Here is a 17,670-nt window from a genome sequence, read left to right as displayed (position 1 = left end):
GAAACTCCTCCTGACGGCGGGCAATCGTTTGCTGATGGCAAAGGGGTTAATACGTCTTGTCTCAGTTGTTCGTTATCGTTTTCAGTCGACGATGAGGTGGTAAACTGTCTTCTGCAGACAGTGCGTCGCTGGTGACCGTCAAAGACTGTCCTCCAATACGGTCGGAGACGCTTTTCCCGTTTCCTCGCTACGTGGTAGATTCGAGCGTAGACGAACAGCATCACCAGAAGAGGTATAAAGAAGGATCCGCAAGCGGAATATATAATATAGCCGGGGTCTCGGGTCAGCAAACACCCGTCCGCCAGGTCGCGACCTTCCTCTTTCCAACCAAAGATCGGAGGACACGTGACGACGGCAGCTAGGAGCCAGGCCACGGCTACCATGAAAACAGCCAGGCGTTTATTTCGTCGAGTAGAGTAAATGAGTGGTCGGGTTATTGCGAAATATCGGTCGAGGCTGATACAACAAAGGTTTAAAATGGACGACGTACAGAGTAAGACATCGGAGGAGATCCATAGATCGCAGAGGATGCTGCCAAACAGCCACTGGCCAGTCACCTCGACGACGATGTTAAGAGGAAGGACAAGAATTGACACGAGGAGATCGGCGAGCGCCAGCGACACAACGAAGCAGTTGGTAACAGACCGCAGGCGACGGTAACGCCACACTGCGGCTATAACTAGGACGTTTCCTATCATAGCTGTAAGAGCAATTGAGCTCAGCACAACCGCTATTAGGCATTGCTCCCAGAACTCTCTGCCATCAACGTGACCGCTTTCGTTTGCTTCCGGCGTTTTCGTTTGCGCAGCAGTTACTGAGATTGAGAATGTCGAATCATTGGTATAAATGGATCCCGCGTTGGGTACGTCCGCATAGGAAGAGATATGTAAATGATATAAGTATTCAGTTGGAAATGTACGTGGCCGTTCGAGGCCAACAGTAACTGGGTTTACACTATCGGCTATTTTATTCGCCATTATCTCTATATCAAAACATTAGCGTGTTATTTTGTGTGTCACGCTTACATCTTTTTTTCTTCCGAGTGACTGTCGTTTAATTGTTATGACCTTCCATTTCTTGTAATAAATAATTTTAACAAAAATTATTCATAAGTTTAGGTTTCGGCTTCAATTATAGCTGATGGCACTGAAGTCATCTATTTTGTTTATAAAAAAATTTACCAATGATTTTTTATAAGTTTTGGTTTCGGTTTCGATTATAGGTAAAAGAAATCAAGTTATGTATATATATATATATATATATATTTTTCTCAATAAGTTTTCGTTTTGGTTTCAATTCAAGCTGATACACCCAATCATATATATATATATATATATATATATATATATATATATATATATATATATATATATATATATATTATTTTTGTAATCACAACTTCATAATATATAAAACTCAATAGAACATTAACTCTATAATAATATATATATGAAATTTACATAATTTAAAATATCATATTTAAGCGTATTTTACGACTGGGCTTCACCGGGCGTCCCTTCTAGCTTAGATAAATAATTTGCAGTTTTAACAAAAAAGCTACAATAATATCAGGGCGTCTCCATTTACGCTGTGCATCTACAGAATACCAACATCAATGTATTACATATGAATCAATCCGCTGTGGAATTTCCACAGGTCCCTTTAGTTATTATTAATTTATAACATATCACATTTTAGTAAGAATGTATTCTCTGTTTACTCATAGAACAAATTCTACACTTTGCATTAAGACACGAGGTCAGTCGGTTTGTCGCCCTTAAGTTCAATCAATTAATCTTTATATTTTAAAAACAAAATTCTGACAGTTTTTGAAAATCAGTGTGATTGATTGTGCTAATGCTCTTCAATAATAACGATTAAAATGACGGTTGAATGGACTAAAAATATTCAGGTTATTAAAAAAATAAGGTTTCATTGGTCTGTCATATATAAGTTTGAAATAGCATTTTCACTGTTATGTCCCATTAAAAATGCATATGTTGAAGTAAGAAAAATTATTTTCAGAAATCTGACACGCTTAAGTTTTAAATAACATTTTCACGAATCAGTCACACTTACATTTAAAACATGCTGAAACACCGAATCCTATTAGATCACCAACGTTAAACGACGTAACACTATATATATAACGGGCATCTGTTTTTGTGAAATGATTCTAGATTAGCAAAATTAATCCGGGTCGATATTAGATTAGTGACCATTTTAGAATGCTGCGCGTTGTATGTAAAACTCGGCCGTAGACCCTGACCGGCGATGACAGACAGATGTTTCAGGTTTCAAATGAAAAATAACGCGATAGTTTCAAATAGCTTTTTCAGGAGTCTGTCACGCTTAAGTTTGAACTATATGCGTTGGTATCATGTAGACCTACTATTGTTAGATCACCAAAGTTAAGCGACATTAAGTTTGGTCAGGACTTTGCAAAGTGATCTTTTGTGAATATCGTGTACTATATATATATATATATATATATATATATATATATATATATATATATATATATATATATATATATATATAACAGGAACAGTGGCCTTTTCAAGCCGCGAGCCGATTACAATTTACAGCTACAAATACTATTCTTGCTTCATTCGTTATGATCTGTGCTGACCAGACACTGTCCTGCGATTATAGATCGATATACCGATTTCAGATTAGAATATCACAATTAAGTTTAAAATAGTATTGTTTTTTTTTGCGTTTAAGTTACCAATGTGGGAGTTTGTGTTACATTAACGCACTGGTTGTTTAAGATTACGTACGCTACACGACGTTCTGATCAGAACTCAGATTGGCGATCGCTTGTGTTGCTGGTGTTGTATGTCAAGCCTGTAGTACGAGTCGTCTTGCAAGTTAAGGGTTGACGGAAAATCTGCAACAAGAACGAAGAGTTCCAAGCATTGTTCTGATATGACATATATTAGATACGTTCCGGCAACAACACGTTTATATTTCAGACTTTAGATTTCGAGGCCACGCTTGAATTTTCAATTGCATTTACTTTTGTCTGTAACGCTAAAATTTTTAACAAAATTTTGCTTTGTCCGTAACGCTAAAAATTTAAACAGAATTTCCTTTTGTCTGTAACGCTGAAACTTTTAACAGAATTTCTCTTTGTCCGTAAAGCTAACAATTTTAACAGAATTTCCTTTTGCCCGTAACGCTAAAAATTTTAACAGAATTTCCTTTTATCTGTAACGCTTAAGTTTTAAACAGTAGATTCTTTGATCTTTAACGCTAAAGTCTAAAATAGCAGTTTCTTTAGTCTATAACGGAAAGGTGTTGAATATTATTGTCTTTGGTCTGTAACGCAAAATAGCAGTTGCTTTGGTCTTTAAAGCCAAATTTTAATTAAATTTTGCTTAGTCTGTACAGCTTAAGTTTGAAATAGCACTTTCTTATGTCTGTAGTGCTTAAGTTTGTAATAGCATATTTCTTTGTTCTGTAGCGTTAAAGCGTTAAAGCACTTGTGAATACCTGGTGTTGTATGTATTTGGTCTGTAACGCTAACGCATTAAATAGCAGTGTCCACGGTTTGTAACTCTAACGTTTTAAATCGCTTTTATTTCGCCTGTAACAGTAGTTTCTGTGAACTGTAGCAATTTTTATTTTATTTGTAATTTTATTTTGATTTGTAACGCTTAAGTTTTAAAAAGCTTTTCTTTAAGCTGTGGCGTTACAGAGCAGTCTCTTTGATCTGTAACGCTAAAGCGTTAAATGGTAGTTTCTTTGATCTGTAATGCTAAAGTTTTAAATAATTTTTCTTTGGTCTGTAACGATAAAGTGTTAAATTACAGTTTCTTTGCTAAGTAACGTAAAAGTGTAACAGAACCTTTTCTTTGGTCTGTAACACTTAAGTTGTAAATATCAGTTTCATTGGTATGTAACGCTAAATTATAAAATGGTAGCTTTTTTAATCTGTAATGCGAAAGTGTTAAATAACAGTTTATTTTTCTATCACGTTACGGTTTGCATAGACCTGTGATGGTTCGTCAAGCTTAAATGTTAAGTAGCATTTCTTTTGGCCTGTCACACTTAAGTTTACAATATCAATTTAATTGTTAACTCAACAGATCGAATTTGTAAAATATCCGTTCTTAAACGTTGTTCGCTTGCTGGGGTCGATGGAATTTGCTTAAAGCAACGCAGTCAGCATGTCGCGATCGACCTCGACACTTTCAACAATGGACGTTCCGGATCTCTACGAGTTTCACCGGTTTGTCATCACGAACATAGATCACGTAGAACGTGTTTATCTATTTCGTTTTTGATACATATTGTTGTTCGTGAGAAAATGAAGGCGACGCTTGTTTTACTTTCCCCTTTTTCTTATATTCTTCCGTTTATTGCAGACTGCATTATCTATTAGAACCATTGAGTGAACTGCGCGAGGAATAAGTCACTTACAGCGACCGCACATTAGGTATGAAGTTTTCACACAATGGGAAGCAGACGTGAACCAATGCACAATAATAATAATAATAATAATAATAATAATAATAATAATAATAATAATAATAATAATAATGTCACGATATAATATTTATGAAAGATAAATAGTGCTACGATGAATTATTATTTTAATCCATCTTACAGACAGGTGCATCTGCTATTTTGTCGATGAATGAGAATTTAGCTGCATAGACACCTGACATGTTCATAGAAATATTCAATTATATTCATGCACATGACATGCTTACAGATAAACGAAATTACACACACACACACACACACACACACACACACACACACACACACACATATATATATATATATATATATATATATATATATATATATATAGAGAGAGAGAGAGAGAGAGAGAGATAGATAGATAGATAAAATTTATGTAGATAGTTATATACACGTGAACAGTTCTCGCATAGAAATCAAAATAATCTATATTTTAATAGAATAGCGTGTGTGTAATTTATCTTGTGTGTCACGCTTACATCCGAGTGACTGTCGGTTTATTGTTATGGGCTTCCATTTCTTGTAATAAATAATTTTACCAAGAATTATTCATATGTCTTAGTTTCGGTTTCGATTATAGCTGATGCACCCAAGTCATATGGATATATATTTTTTTTATTTTTGAAATCGCAACTTTATAACATATAAAAATCGATAGAACATTAACTCTATAATAATATATATGAAATCTGCAAGAATTGAAATAAATATTTAAGCGTACTTTACGACCGGGCTACGCCGGGCGTCCCTACTAGTTTAGATAAATACTTTTTCAGTTTTAACAAAAGAGCTACAACAATATCAGGGCGTCTCCATTTACACTGAACATCTACAGAATGCCAACATCAATATATTACATATTAATGAGTCCGCTGTGGAATTTCTACAGGTCCCGTTATTATAAAAAATTCTATTCGTAAAGGTATCCGTACGCAAAATACTGGTGTTTTCATTCGATTTGGTCCCGAAATTCATATCTGTACAAGCGTTTTTAAAAAGCAAAATTTTTATATTATTATATGTATATGTGTGTTTGTCGATTAATGCCTGACGTTAGGGACCAGTTCACTTGTGATGATCGGTAATTCTGTGAAACTGCAGTGAAATGCTCATTTATTATGCCATTTATTATTCGTATAGATTTATTTGTTAGGATATCGAATAATGTGTCCAATATCTAGTGTCTTAATTCGGTTTGCTTCAGATTTTCAGAAGTCAGTGTGAAACGTGCTTTCTTGCTTGTTATGCCCGTGCGCACTGGATGTCGTCACAACATATTTCGTATATTAAGCTAAACAAATGTCATAAAAGATGCCGTGCACACTGCATGACGTCACATGTATGAAGCCAATTAAGAGGCGTTTGATCGGGCTAGTAATGAGCGGAGTCGGTTGAGATGAATGAGTTCAAGATAAAGAACAGAAATGCGAGTGTGGAAAGAGAGAGAGAGAGAGAGAGAGAAAGAGAGAGAGAGAGGGTGGAGAGAAAAAGAAGAGGAGGAATGTTAGAACACAAAAAGAGATAAGAGTAGAATAGAAAGAGAGGAGGAGGAGGAGGAGGAGGAGGAGGAGGCTATTAATAATAATACTCTAACGGGTAAATATATATAAATAACGACGTTCCACTAATATTAACCCATGGACTCGAATATTTAAAAACTCGGATTTTTAATCGACTTAGTTTTTAACCGACTTTTAATCGACGTTTCATATACTTTTAACTTCTCATCACTGGATACAATTAATTGTGTATTTTACTTTTCACGTTTTCATTTTCCTTCTTATTCATTTGACCTGAGGATGATTCGCGGTCGAATCGAAAGCGTTCGTGATAACTGCGAAACTTCAATTAATCTTTTCGACTTTCGTTGTATTTAATAATAATAATAATAATAATAATAATAATAATAATAATAATAATAATAATAATGTATATTATATATATATATATATATATATATAAAGAGAGAGAGAGAGAGAGAGAGAGAGTGAGAGAGACGGAGAAATAATGCGAGAGAAAGAGAGGGGGAGGAGATATCAGAGAGGGTCACCCTGTCTTCTGATCAGACAAAGTTATTTTCTTAAATTATTTACTTTAAAATCAATGTCTATTTCTATATATAGATATTTAGTCAGTTAGAAATTAATCTTTGCAGTCATGCGGATTAATGATATCCATAAACATCAAAGGTATCCGCAGTTGTTATGGTTACTATTAAGCAATAAAAAAACAATTACATAATGTCACTAAACTCTTTTCAATCTGTGTTTTATGCGATTGTCTCACGTCTATATTATCACACATATAAATATAGGACATAAATAATAACGTGCTTATAGTAGCTTTTAATCACAGTTTCACGCTCTTTTCGATCTTCAGGTCATCAAATGTATGAATTTAAATGCAAATTTGTGTTTGTTTGTCGTGTGATGATGATCTGCCTATTTTCGGTATATAAGGATTATTCCAGATACTATGTATAGAGATTATGGCACAGTTTTTTGCTGACATACTATTTTGTCCTTCTGTTAATACACCCATTTGTAAATATAACACCTTGTTTGTTGTCCGCCCGTCAAGGTCGAAACACCTTTCTTTAATGACTTCCGGTTATCACACAACGGCATTGATTTTTTTTTGGTTTATTCACACTAATATTTGCAGATGTTTTTTTAAAAAAAGTTTTTGAATTTTAATTATTTTTTACTCCTTTTGGTTAATATTTATTATAATATTATATATTATAATGCGACTAGTTTTGTTATTCTCGTGTATACACTAAGTTGCTTTTGTATCACAACGACTAGATAAGATTCGAGTGTACGTGTACGGGAAAGAAATCTGCCCCAAAGTCTACATAGCAAAATGTCCTTTGATTTCTTTTTTCTTTTAATTTGAATTTTTACGCTAATGTGCGAAGACTGTCACCTCACATATTTTATTCTTCAATCAAACGTGTAACGACTGATCGAAATAATACTACATTCGATCAGCGATAAATTCCCTGATTTGATTGACTTTGAGTCCAAATTTTAAAGTTTAAGTCATGATTTTATTTGAAATATTTTCCATTTTATGATCTTCAGTTTTTTTTTCGTTTTTCATGCGATTCACTATTTTTTCTTCTTTTTTTTTGATTTTTTTTTTGTAGAAGCGACTTGTTGTCAGCACATTTGGAAATGGTTAATAATTTGTATTTGCCAGTTCGATGACTTGGGCAAACTACGAAAGTTTATCGTTGGTTCAACTAGAAAATATTTCATTGAGGTTCCACTTTACTTGTTTCTTTATTTAGATTCATTTTCAAATTTTATTTTCGTTGCGATTAAAAAAAAAAATCCTCAAAATGTTATTAAATATACTTTCCGTGCATCGCAGTATTTTATAATCTTAAAATGATTCTCGTTGTCATAGCCGTATTTTCGTATTTTTCGCTTACTTTTTATTACTATTTTTTAAAAAATTGTAAGCATCTTTCTCAATATAGTATCCTAAAAGAAATTCCTTATCTTCCACATATCGAACTTTTAGAACGATTTGTAATTTTTTCAATCGAAATTTGTTTCAAAGTTTCAGTTATTTCTCCAAAATATCCCTTATGGTTTGATCACAGTATTTTCATATTAAAAAATGTATTGCTCCTCCGTGTTTATTTCGGTCTGTTTTCTCAAACTTTTCAGAACATTTTCTATCGGTGTATTTCATATTTTTATTAAGTTTTCTTAAACTTTCATTCGAAATATGTCTGGCGCTTTGAATAACAATATTTTCGAATTCTTCAAACAATTTGTATCATTTTTTTTTTTCCTGTAAATTTCTATCATTCTTCAAAAAATATCAGCCGAAATAAACAATATTTTATCATTTTTATTTTCGACCACATTCGATGAGTGGCAGTTTCTTTTTATTGCATTTTCTCTTCAGTTTATTTTCAATGCACTTTATTTTCAATGTAGTTTATTTAATTGTAGTTTATTTTCAATGTAGTTCCTTATATTTCGAAAAGACGATATCACAATTTCTCATATTTTAATCGTAAAGTGATTTCGTACCGTTTTTAATTGAAAATTATCGATTTTCTCAGAATGTAATCCAAAAATTGTTCTTTGTAAAGCCAATGCTTTCTCTGTCTGGGTTCTGAAAATAAATAAATAAACAAATATTAGTATGAAACTTTAACGACAATAACATTTATTTTCAAAGCATCGTAAATCCATTATTTTAAGACGCGATGCAAATGCGCTAATATAATGAACATAAATTTATCAAAAATACAAAATTAAAACAATTAAAAAATATAAACATTATATATATATATATGTTTTACATGGAAGTCAACACTTATCAAGGCCCGAAGGCCACTCGAGGATAAGGGTTTGTAAATGTAGGGTTGTAGTGTAGTAATCGTGAATGATGTAAAGTAGGTACAATTTGATTATTTTAAGGGGCAACTCAACAAGAATTTGTTTACATCGGATTTGAAAGCTACCACGTTGTATTCAATCGGAAAGCAGACACGCGGAACAGTGTTCCACAGGCGGGCAGCTCTGGGAAAGAAGCTTTTCATGGAATATGCGTTTATATTTAGGCACAATTAGAGAGAGGGAAAAATCGTATATAGTGGTTGCAGCCAGTCGAGTGTTTTTTTGTAAAGGTTTGGCAAGAAGGGACCATAGATTGGAGTTCAGATATCATTTTTGAATTTTTGAGACGAGGATTGATAATTCGTATTAAGTGAATTCTTTGCACTACTGTTCTCATCTTGAGTGTTATTTTTACAACGTTTCGGTCGATGTAACCTCCGATCTTCTTCAGGTGTATCTTGTCGAACTCGGGAATATTTATGTGTTGGTATTTGCACGATGTTTTAAATGGAACCCTTTATTTAATTCACGGGGATTAGCATGTTAATCCTAAGTAATTGTATTGTTGTATTTTCGACTGCCCACTCTGAGGATCGAACCATTAATCTTCAGAAGAATGTTACTTTTATAACTGAATTTTTCTAAGAACTCTACCCACTTCACCCGATGTATAATAATGTAGTAATAAATCGTGATATCTCTACTACTTTATATAAAAGTCAATTTATGTGTGTATGTGTGTATGAGTTCTTCACAGGTTCCGAAACGGCTGAGTCTATCTTTTGCAAATTTTAAAACAAAAGTAATTTATATATCTTTCAGTGTCCTTAGATATGTTTTGTACAGAAATAAGCATCGATAATCGAAAAAAAATAGTCTTTTTCCTTCTTATAGATAAAAAGAATATAACAGGAGAATGTTTTACACCGGCTAAGGAAAATAATAAACTATTCTCCTTGACCGGTGTTACGTAAAATATTTCCCTGTAATATTATAATTTTTATCTATAAGAGAAGAAAAACTATGTTTAAGATTGTCAACCCCAAATATCAGCTGACGTTATATTGTAAACAAACACAGACGAAATTTGATGAACGACGTTATCATTATTATTTTATTATCTTTTTTTTTATTTTTGCAAATTAGTCCACAAGGTAAATTATTCCTCATAATATATATAATCAATAGAGGAGTTATTCTATAATAATACATACGCAATCTGCATAAATTAAAATATCATGTTTAAGCTTACTGTACGACCGGGCAATGCCGGGCTGCTAGCTAGTTTAGAAATAAAAGTAGGTATAAGTCTCCTAAAGTTCGTCCGAGAATTGCCTGCAAAGATGCATGACGCAATAATTAGAATACTTGAAAAAAAGTGACCGTCTTCTAAAGTTCAATCCTCAGTGTAGTGACAGAAAATATAATTGCAAATTATTTAGGATGTCAACCCAGTCATGGCTGACGGAACGAGAACATACTACATGTGTGAATTTAAATAAAAATGGTTCGTTAGAAATTCCGTGCAGACTCCCGAATTCGACAAGAATTGCACATGAAGAAGTTCGGAGGTTACATCAGCCGAAACGTTGTAAAAATAACAATCAAGATGAGAACAGTAGTTTAAAGAATTGAAATGATACGACATTTAAATTCGAATTTTAAAAGTTGATGAAAATATTTTTTAATTGTCCAATGAAAAGTCTACATGAAAAATCAGAAATTTTGTCGCATGTTCAGTTGCCCTGGCAGGCGGAGAGCAGGCTCAAAGCATTCTCTTAACTAATGACGATAGAAAGTCGTAGGCAGTCGACTAATATTAATACACTTGATTCTTACAGAAGCGATGACTCATTATCTGTTGTGATAAATCTTTAAAAGACAGAACACGTGTCTGTAGATGTTATATATATATATATGTTTGCCATATATATATATTTTCATAACTTACTACCTAGCTTTACCTATGTATTGAGCACTGTGGAAATAAATACTGAAAATTTACGTATAAAATTATATCTTCGTATATTAATTTATGTGATTTAATGAAGTAGTTACACACACACACACACACACACACACACACACATGGAAAATATGCTTATTCCATAATATTTCACCTTATCTATCTATCTCTCTCTCTTTCTATATATATATATATATATATATATATATATATATATATATATATATATATATATATATGGAGAGAGAGAGAGTGAGTGTGTGTGTAGGAGATAGAGAGAGAGAGAGAGAGAGAGAGAGAGAGAGAGAGAGAGAGAGAGAGAGAGAGAGAGAGAGGGATATACAATTCACACCTACATATTCTGGTTATAATTCTTTCTAGTTTTCTTGGTTTTCTTGTTTCGAGCCTTCAAAAAAAAAAACAAAAAAAAAAACTGGCTGATGTCACTGCCATAGCAACCTTTACCTGAATGAGTATTTCGGTTTAAATACTCATTATAAGACTACTAGTGAAGCGGAGGCGCCCGGCTTAGCCCGGGCACAAAATACGCTTAAATATGATATTTTAATTTGTCCAGATTTCGTATATATTATTATGGAGCTGTGATTTCAAAGTAAAAAAAAACAAAACAAAAAAACTTTGGATGCCATCAATTAGAATCGAAACCAAAACTGTAGCATTCAAATCTGGCGACGTTACCACTCTACTAACGTGACATGGATATGAACTGAATAAATACTAAAAAGTAAAAAAAAAATGTCCAATCATTTGAGGCCACTATTGCCGCTCTGCGACTTTTAGTTTCAGAGGAGACAGATTTTGAAAATATTCAGACGGACAGACAGACAGACATATAGTTTTTTTTTTTTAATTTATTTTTTTATTCAATTTTCACCCCAAACAAGGCACAGTGCCACTTTGAAGCAGGGGGCTACTATTAGGGACTTAATTAGCGGGGTCATTATGAAGGGAGATCAAAAGAAAGATGTTTGTTAACATTACACTTGAACTTCTGCATATCAGTGCAGTTGGGAAAGCAGAATCCCGGAAGGGAGTTCCAAAGACCCGCAGTTCTGGGGAAGAAACTATTGGAGTAAAAGGCCTTTCTTGTACCTAGGGATCTCTACTGTAAAGGGATGAGACTTAGTAGCTTGTCGGGTTTGTCGGGGGTAGTTACGTCGGGGAGGTACAAGTGTTTGCAGTTCGTCAGAGCATTCACCGTTAAAGTATTTGTAGAACAGGCAGAGGGATGCAACGTTTCATCGATGGGACAGAGGCTGAAGCCTAGATGACAGTTCAGGACCTATCAGGTTGGCGATTCTCTTTTGAATCCTGTCCAGGAGCGAGAGACAAGCAGCAGATGCACCAACCCAGATGTGACAACAGTACTCCATACATGGGCGAATGGTGGCCTTATAGAGGTATAGGATACTGCCAGGCGTAAGTAGTTTTCTAGCACGGTAGAGGGAGCCTTTTTTATATTAGATATACGGCATAATCACGTTCACACACCGGTTCCCGTTGGATCATCGAAGTTAAGCAACGTTGAACCTGGTCAGTACTAAACGGGTGACTATTTTGAACTTCCAGGTGCGGCATGTGCTCTCCGCTTATCTCGGCATTATTTCTAGTCGTCTAGCACTTCTCTTGCCACTGGGCTCAAACAGTGTCGATTCAGGAAATATGTACTTGGTGATTGCGCAACTTATGTCTTACAATTCCATGTGCAGGTGGCATTGTCTTTCAAGACTGAACAGAGGTACCGATGAGACTATGTCCCTGACAATGGTGGAAGAACTACTTTGGCTTTTACGGGATAGATTTAAGTAAACAACAACAACAATAACAACAAAAAATGTATATCATTTTGGTAGCAATGCACCACGCATAATCACGCAATGCACCAACTGGGTAGATGCGTTTGCTTTTTGGCGACCCCTGCCAGTCGTAAGAGCATTATAAACTTATTATTATTATTATAATTATTATTATGAACATAAAATACTGATATATGAGTATGACGACACGGTGCGAAGAAATCTAGCACATTTCACGAGTTACGCAAGGGCAGTTAGTGCTTGCTGTTCTATCGTTATCCTCATCCATAAATTTTCTTGAAAAACAATAACTGATTCACAAGAAAAAAAAACTACACTGTGATACACGTTAAGTTAAAAAAAAAAAAACGAAACAAAAAACAAAACAGGACAAAAATAATGGAGCCAAAATCTTACGCTTTCCATAAAAAAAAAGAGATAAGATAAAAAAAAAATCAATTGCAAAGCAAGTAATAATAACAATGCCTTGATAAGAAAAGTTTCGACATCGTAAATATTCTCACACACCAAATGTTATATGTCAGCGGCTTGAATTAATGTTTACGGAAACTTTAATATTCTAGCTACATAGGTTCTTTCGAATGCATACATACATACATAACAAAATGATGGTGATTGCAACGTCTTGTCAGACGAGTGCCACTCCCTCAGACACTTAAAGTCCATGAGCCCAAAAATGACTTTTTTTTTTAGTCCTACAGGTGAATTCACATGCTTAAGCAGGCATGACACTGAAGAGAGTCATTGAGATTAATTATTACTTGCTTCCAGCATTTCAAGCCTCCACTCGTCATTTTCCCATCGCCACAGGACCATTTTTATAGACAAATGCCTGGGAGTATCTATACACAGATGATGTTACAGAGTCCTAGCGTACATACATAACAACATACATACGTACATACATACATACATACATACATACATATGCATATATATAGATAGAGATACGAAAATAGGTAAATATATAAATCTTTAAAAAAACTACTTTGGAAGGTAAAACGTTTTCGCATGATTTTTCCACATAAGGAAAATGGACTCCATTCTGTTCATTGTTAAAGTGTTTTTTTTTTATTCTATATGTCTGACGAAAGCCTTTTCTTGTGAAAATTTTCAAACGACATAATGTTTGAATTTGTCCGAATAATCTTGAAACAATTGTAACTAATGATGAAATACACTATTTGTTGCTATCAATCTATTCCTTGATGTCTTGATTTTGTTAAAACAATATATATATATATATATATATATATATATCCTTTCATTACCTATGCGCAAGTTTTAATAAATTAGTGTAAATAAATTTTTGCCATTGGAAACAAAAGCGACCGTATGAGCAGCGTCATCTAACGTATGCAAATGACCAAACCGCGGTGCGAGGTGAAATCAGAGCTGACGAAAAGGAAGGAAAGAAAATCAGAGAATAAAATAAAATACGTATTAGATACGTTTGAAGCGAAAACAATGCATTATTAAAAAATAAATTGATATTTATGCATACCCCTAAAGTTTTGTAAACCACATTGACAGACAAAAAGAACTGTTAAAAAAACAAGCAAGATACGTGCATGGTTTGGCGGTAAAGAGATCATTAACAAACGGCTTTTATTTCAACTGAAAAAAAAAAAAAACTCGAGTCGAACTTCTTTTCTATTTATTTTCTACTATCTCTGCATATTCGGTCCGAATTAAAATGTAATCTCAACCCGTTACAAACTGACATATATTTTCATATCTTACCAACCTTGATCTATTCACGTATTGAGCACAGTTGAATTAAATACTGAAAAACGATGAATAAAAATATTATATCTCCCTATAACATTTTATATAGATAAAAATAATATATATATATATATATATATATATATATATATATATATATATATATATATATATATATATATATAGTATTTAGGCAGTACGTTTTCATTCATACAAGTATTGTTGAATAGCACGGAGTGTTTTTGCTTAATAGACTTTTTTTGTAATTCTTCAATTTTTCATTTGAATCTGTGCAAGAAAATTCCATAGTCGTCTTTGTCTATTATTTTTTTTTCTTTTGGTTATTTTTTGCAAGTATTTTTAACTGAGCTTCATCAGTCGTCTTCAGCCGAAAGTACTTGCAAAAAAAACAACCAAAAGAAAAAACTAATGGACGAAGACGACTATGGAACTTTCTTGCACAGATTCGACAGTGGAATAAGAACGACAATTCGAAAAATTAAAAAATTACAAAAAAACTTATTAAATAAAAACACTCCGTGCTATTCAACAATCATAATATATATATATATATATATATATATATATATATATATATATATATGTGTGTGTGTGTGTGTGTGTGTGTCTGTGTGTGTGTGCGTGTGCGTGCCTGTGTGTGTGTATATATATAGATATATTGTGGTATATGCATATATATATATAACTACTTCATTTACTCACATAAATTAATATACGAAAGTATAAATTTATGCATAAACTTTAAGTATTTACTTCAATAGTGCTCAATACGGAGGTAGAGCTAGGTAGTAAGTTATAAAATATATATGGCGATTAAGCTACACTGAATATTCCGCATTTCATCCACTCCAGGACTCTTCAGGCTGAAGAACCCTAAAGTGAATGAAACGCGGAATATTCAGTGTAGCTTAATCGCCATATATATTTTATAACTATATACATATCAATATATATATATATATATATATATATATATATATATATATATATATATATATCAATATATATATATATATATCAATATATCAATATATATATATCAATATATATATATATATATATATATATATATATATATATATATATATATATATATATATGTATATTTAAATCAGGGAGTAGTCACCAACAATGTGTATTTTTTAACATTATTTTATTATTCCGTGTCTTGGTTTTTCATTGATAATTATGTTTGGATCATTGTAATAATGTTTTTAAGTCATTGAAATCGTTTACGCGCGCTTCAGACGGTCTGTGATCCGTCCTCGCCAAAAATTATTTAAAAAAAAAAAAAAAAAAAAAAAAAATATATATATATATTGATAAAGTGGTATTCCTGTTTGTTGTTTGTCTTTATTTACAATTTCGTTAATATATACGAAGGGTACACTGTTTCGGAAACGGATTTTAATGCTGAAAACGCGTTTTCAAGTTGTATGATTTCTATATATATTCAAAACAAATCAACATTTAAGAGGATATCTCATTTGTATATTATATTAAAGAGAATCTGTTTTAATAATTAGCACTAAATCTTTTAATGGAATTAGTAATAGAATTTTTCAAATATTCAATTTAGAAATATATGAAACTGACTTATTCATTTTAAATTTACTTTACATTTAATTTAATTTATTTTTTATTATTAATATGGCTAACATCAGCTGCATTTACAAACAGAATTAAGTTTTTATTTAACCTATGAGTTATTTCCCTTTAAATTATGAGATTGTTTTACCTGTTTGAATTTCATATATTAAAGTGGCTATGGTTCATGCTTCCAAATATCTAAAATGTAGCCAACTTTCAGGAAAAGCATAACCATTTCGAATATTTGGTGCATCTTATATAGTATGTGACTAATCCCTCCGCCCAGCTTCTTTTTTTTACTTGGATGTACCGGGTATGTACAGCTAATATATATATATATATATATATATATATATATATATATATATATATATATATATATATATACATATATATATATATATATATATATATATATATATATATATATATATATATATATAGCCGCCTTGAGAATTCTGGAAAAAGCTTATTTTGTAGACCATGGAAGTTCCTTAGTTCGCACTGGCTTATAATTTCGCATATATGTGTTACTTTTTGTAATTTGGAACGCTTTGTATTGTCTGAAAATACCGAGAGTTCATACGTTCCTGTGAAAACTTACCTTTTTTAGAAAGTGATAAAGTAGAAAGCGAATCGAAACAAAGCGGAGAAAGAAGAACATAGCAATTAGAGTCAGTTGATTTTTGGTGTTCGTCGGAATCGTTTTGCGATTTGGTTGCTACAGTCTGCTTATCTTTTATATCACGTGTACTTAAGATCCATTTCTAAAATCATGTGGCGTTTTTATAACCCGATCAAACACTTCTGCTTGAGGGACCACAATTAATTGAAACTGTTGGAATGAACGGCAGGCAATTACGTGCTTTTTTTGTTTCATAAAAATTAAATTGCAAATTAAGATAATCAACTTTAGCCGCAAGTTCGTTAATGATAAAGCTTTCGTTAATTAACTCGTTAATTTGCTACAAAGTCTGTCTATAATGATCGGCATCTCTGTAACGCGAGGAATGATTGGCATCCGGTACTTGTATAACTGTAAAACTCTGTTCCGTCTGCCTGCTTCCCACCTGACTACAACTTGGATGTCTACAATTCCAACGTTAACAAATTCCTAATGAACCGCCCCCTTAAGTAAACACTTCATCAAATCTCCACACTAACGTAATGTACTTGCAATAACCCTTATCCCTGAGTGGCTTTCTTGATAAGTGGTGACCACTGTGTAAAAAAACAAAAAAACAAAAAAAAAAAACAAAAAAAAAACTGTGGAGTACTGTTGTTGCCACGTTTGGTGAAACATCGCTTGTAGTAGCACCATTTCTTGCTTTGACAGAGTACAAAATCGACTTCGATATCTACTTCGTTCTCTACAATCACTTTCCTACTGAGAAGATATTTCTAATCTTTTCCTGCATTATCGTTATTTTCAATGAAAGATGCTCGACTAGGATCCAATCTCCAATTCCTCCTTCGTAAGACATTTATAGCCAGAACTTGTCTTCTACCACAACTAAAATTGTTCAGTTCTTTCTCTCGGTGCCTAGCGCCAAGCGAAATTGCCATGAACCGAGTTTCTTCCCAAGAACTTCTTATCTGGGTAACACATTACCGTATGACTGCTTTCCAACTAACCATATAAACAAATACGTGTCATTAACCTTTTTTT

The 17,670-nt window shown here is 32.8% G+C and overlaps 1 protein-coding gene and 1 long non-coding RNA gene across 2 annotated transcripts in view; both read right to left on the bottom strand.

The window, feature by feature from the left end:
- Positions 1–1,249, bottom strand: part of LOC145241965 (uncharacterized) — a 3,303-nt gene extending 2,054 nt beyond the window's left edge. Inside the window, exon 1 of the mRNA XM_080104832.1 lies at positions 1–1,249. This exon is cut by the window's left edge and continues 2,054 nt beyond it. Within this exon, the coding sequence (XP_079960958.1) occupies positions 1–977 (977 nt within the window). The 5' untranslated portion in view covers positions 978–1,249.
- A 6,116-nt stretch (positions 1,250–7,365) lies between these two features.
- Positions 7,366–17,670, bottom strand: part of LOC145241964 (uncharacterized) — an 854,874-nt gene continuing 844,569 nt past the window's right edge. Inside the window, exon 4 of the long non-coding RNA XR_013862622.1 lies at positions 7,366–8,631. This is a non-coding gene — a long non-coding RNA (uncharacterized LOC145241964). The remainder of the gene's footprint in view (positions 8,632–17,670) is intronic.

Source organism: Euprymna scolopes, chromosome 21 (assembly GCF_053919585.1).
Source record: "Euprymna scolopes isolate OS-2025 chromosome 21, ASM5391958v1, whole genome shotgun sequence".
NCBI classification, from domain to species: domain Eukaryota; kingdom Metazoa; phylum Mollusca; class Cephalopoda; order Sepiida; family Sepiolidae; genus Euprymna; species Euprymna scolopes.
Note: the sequence above shows the minus strand (reverse complement) of the source record. Positions and strands in the feature narration are given on the sequence as shown.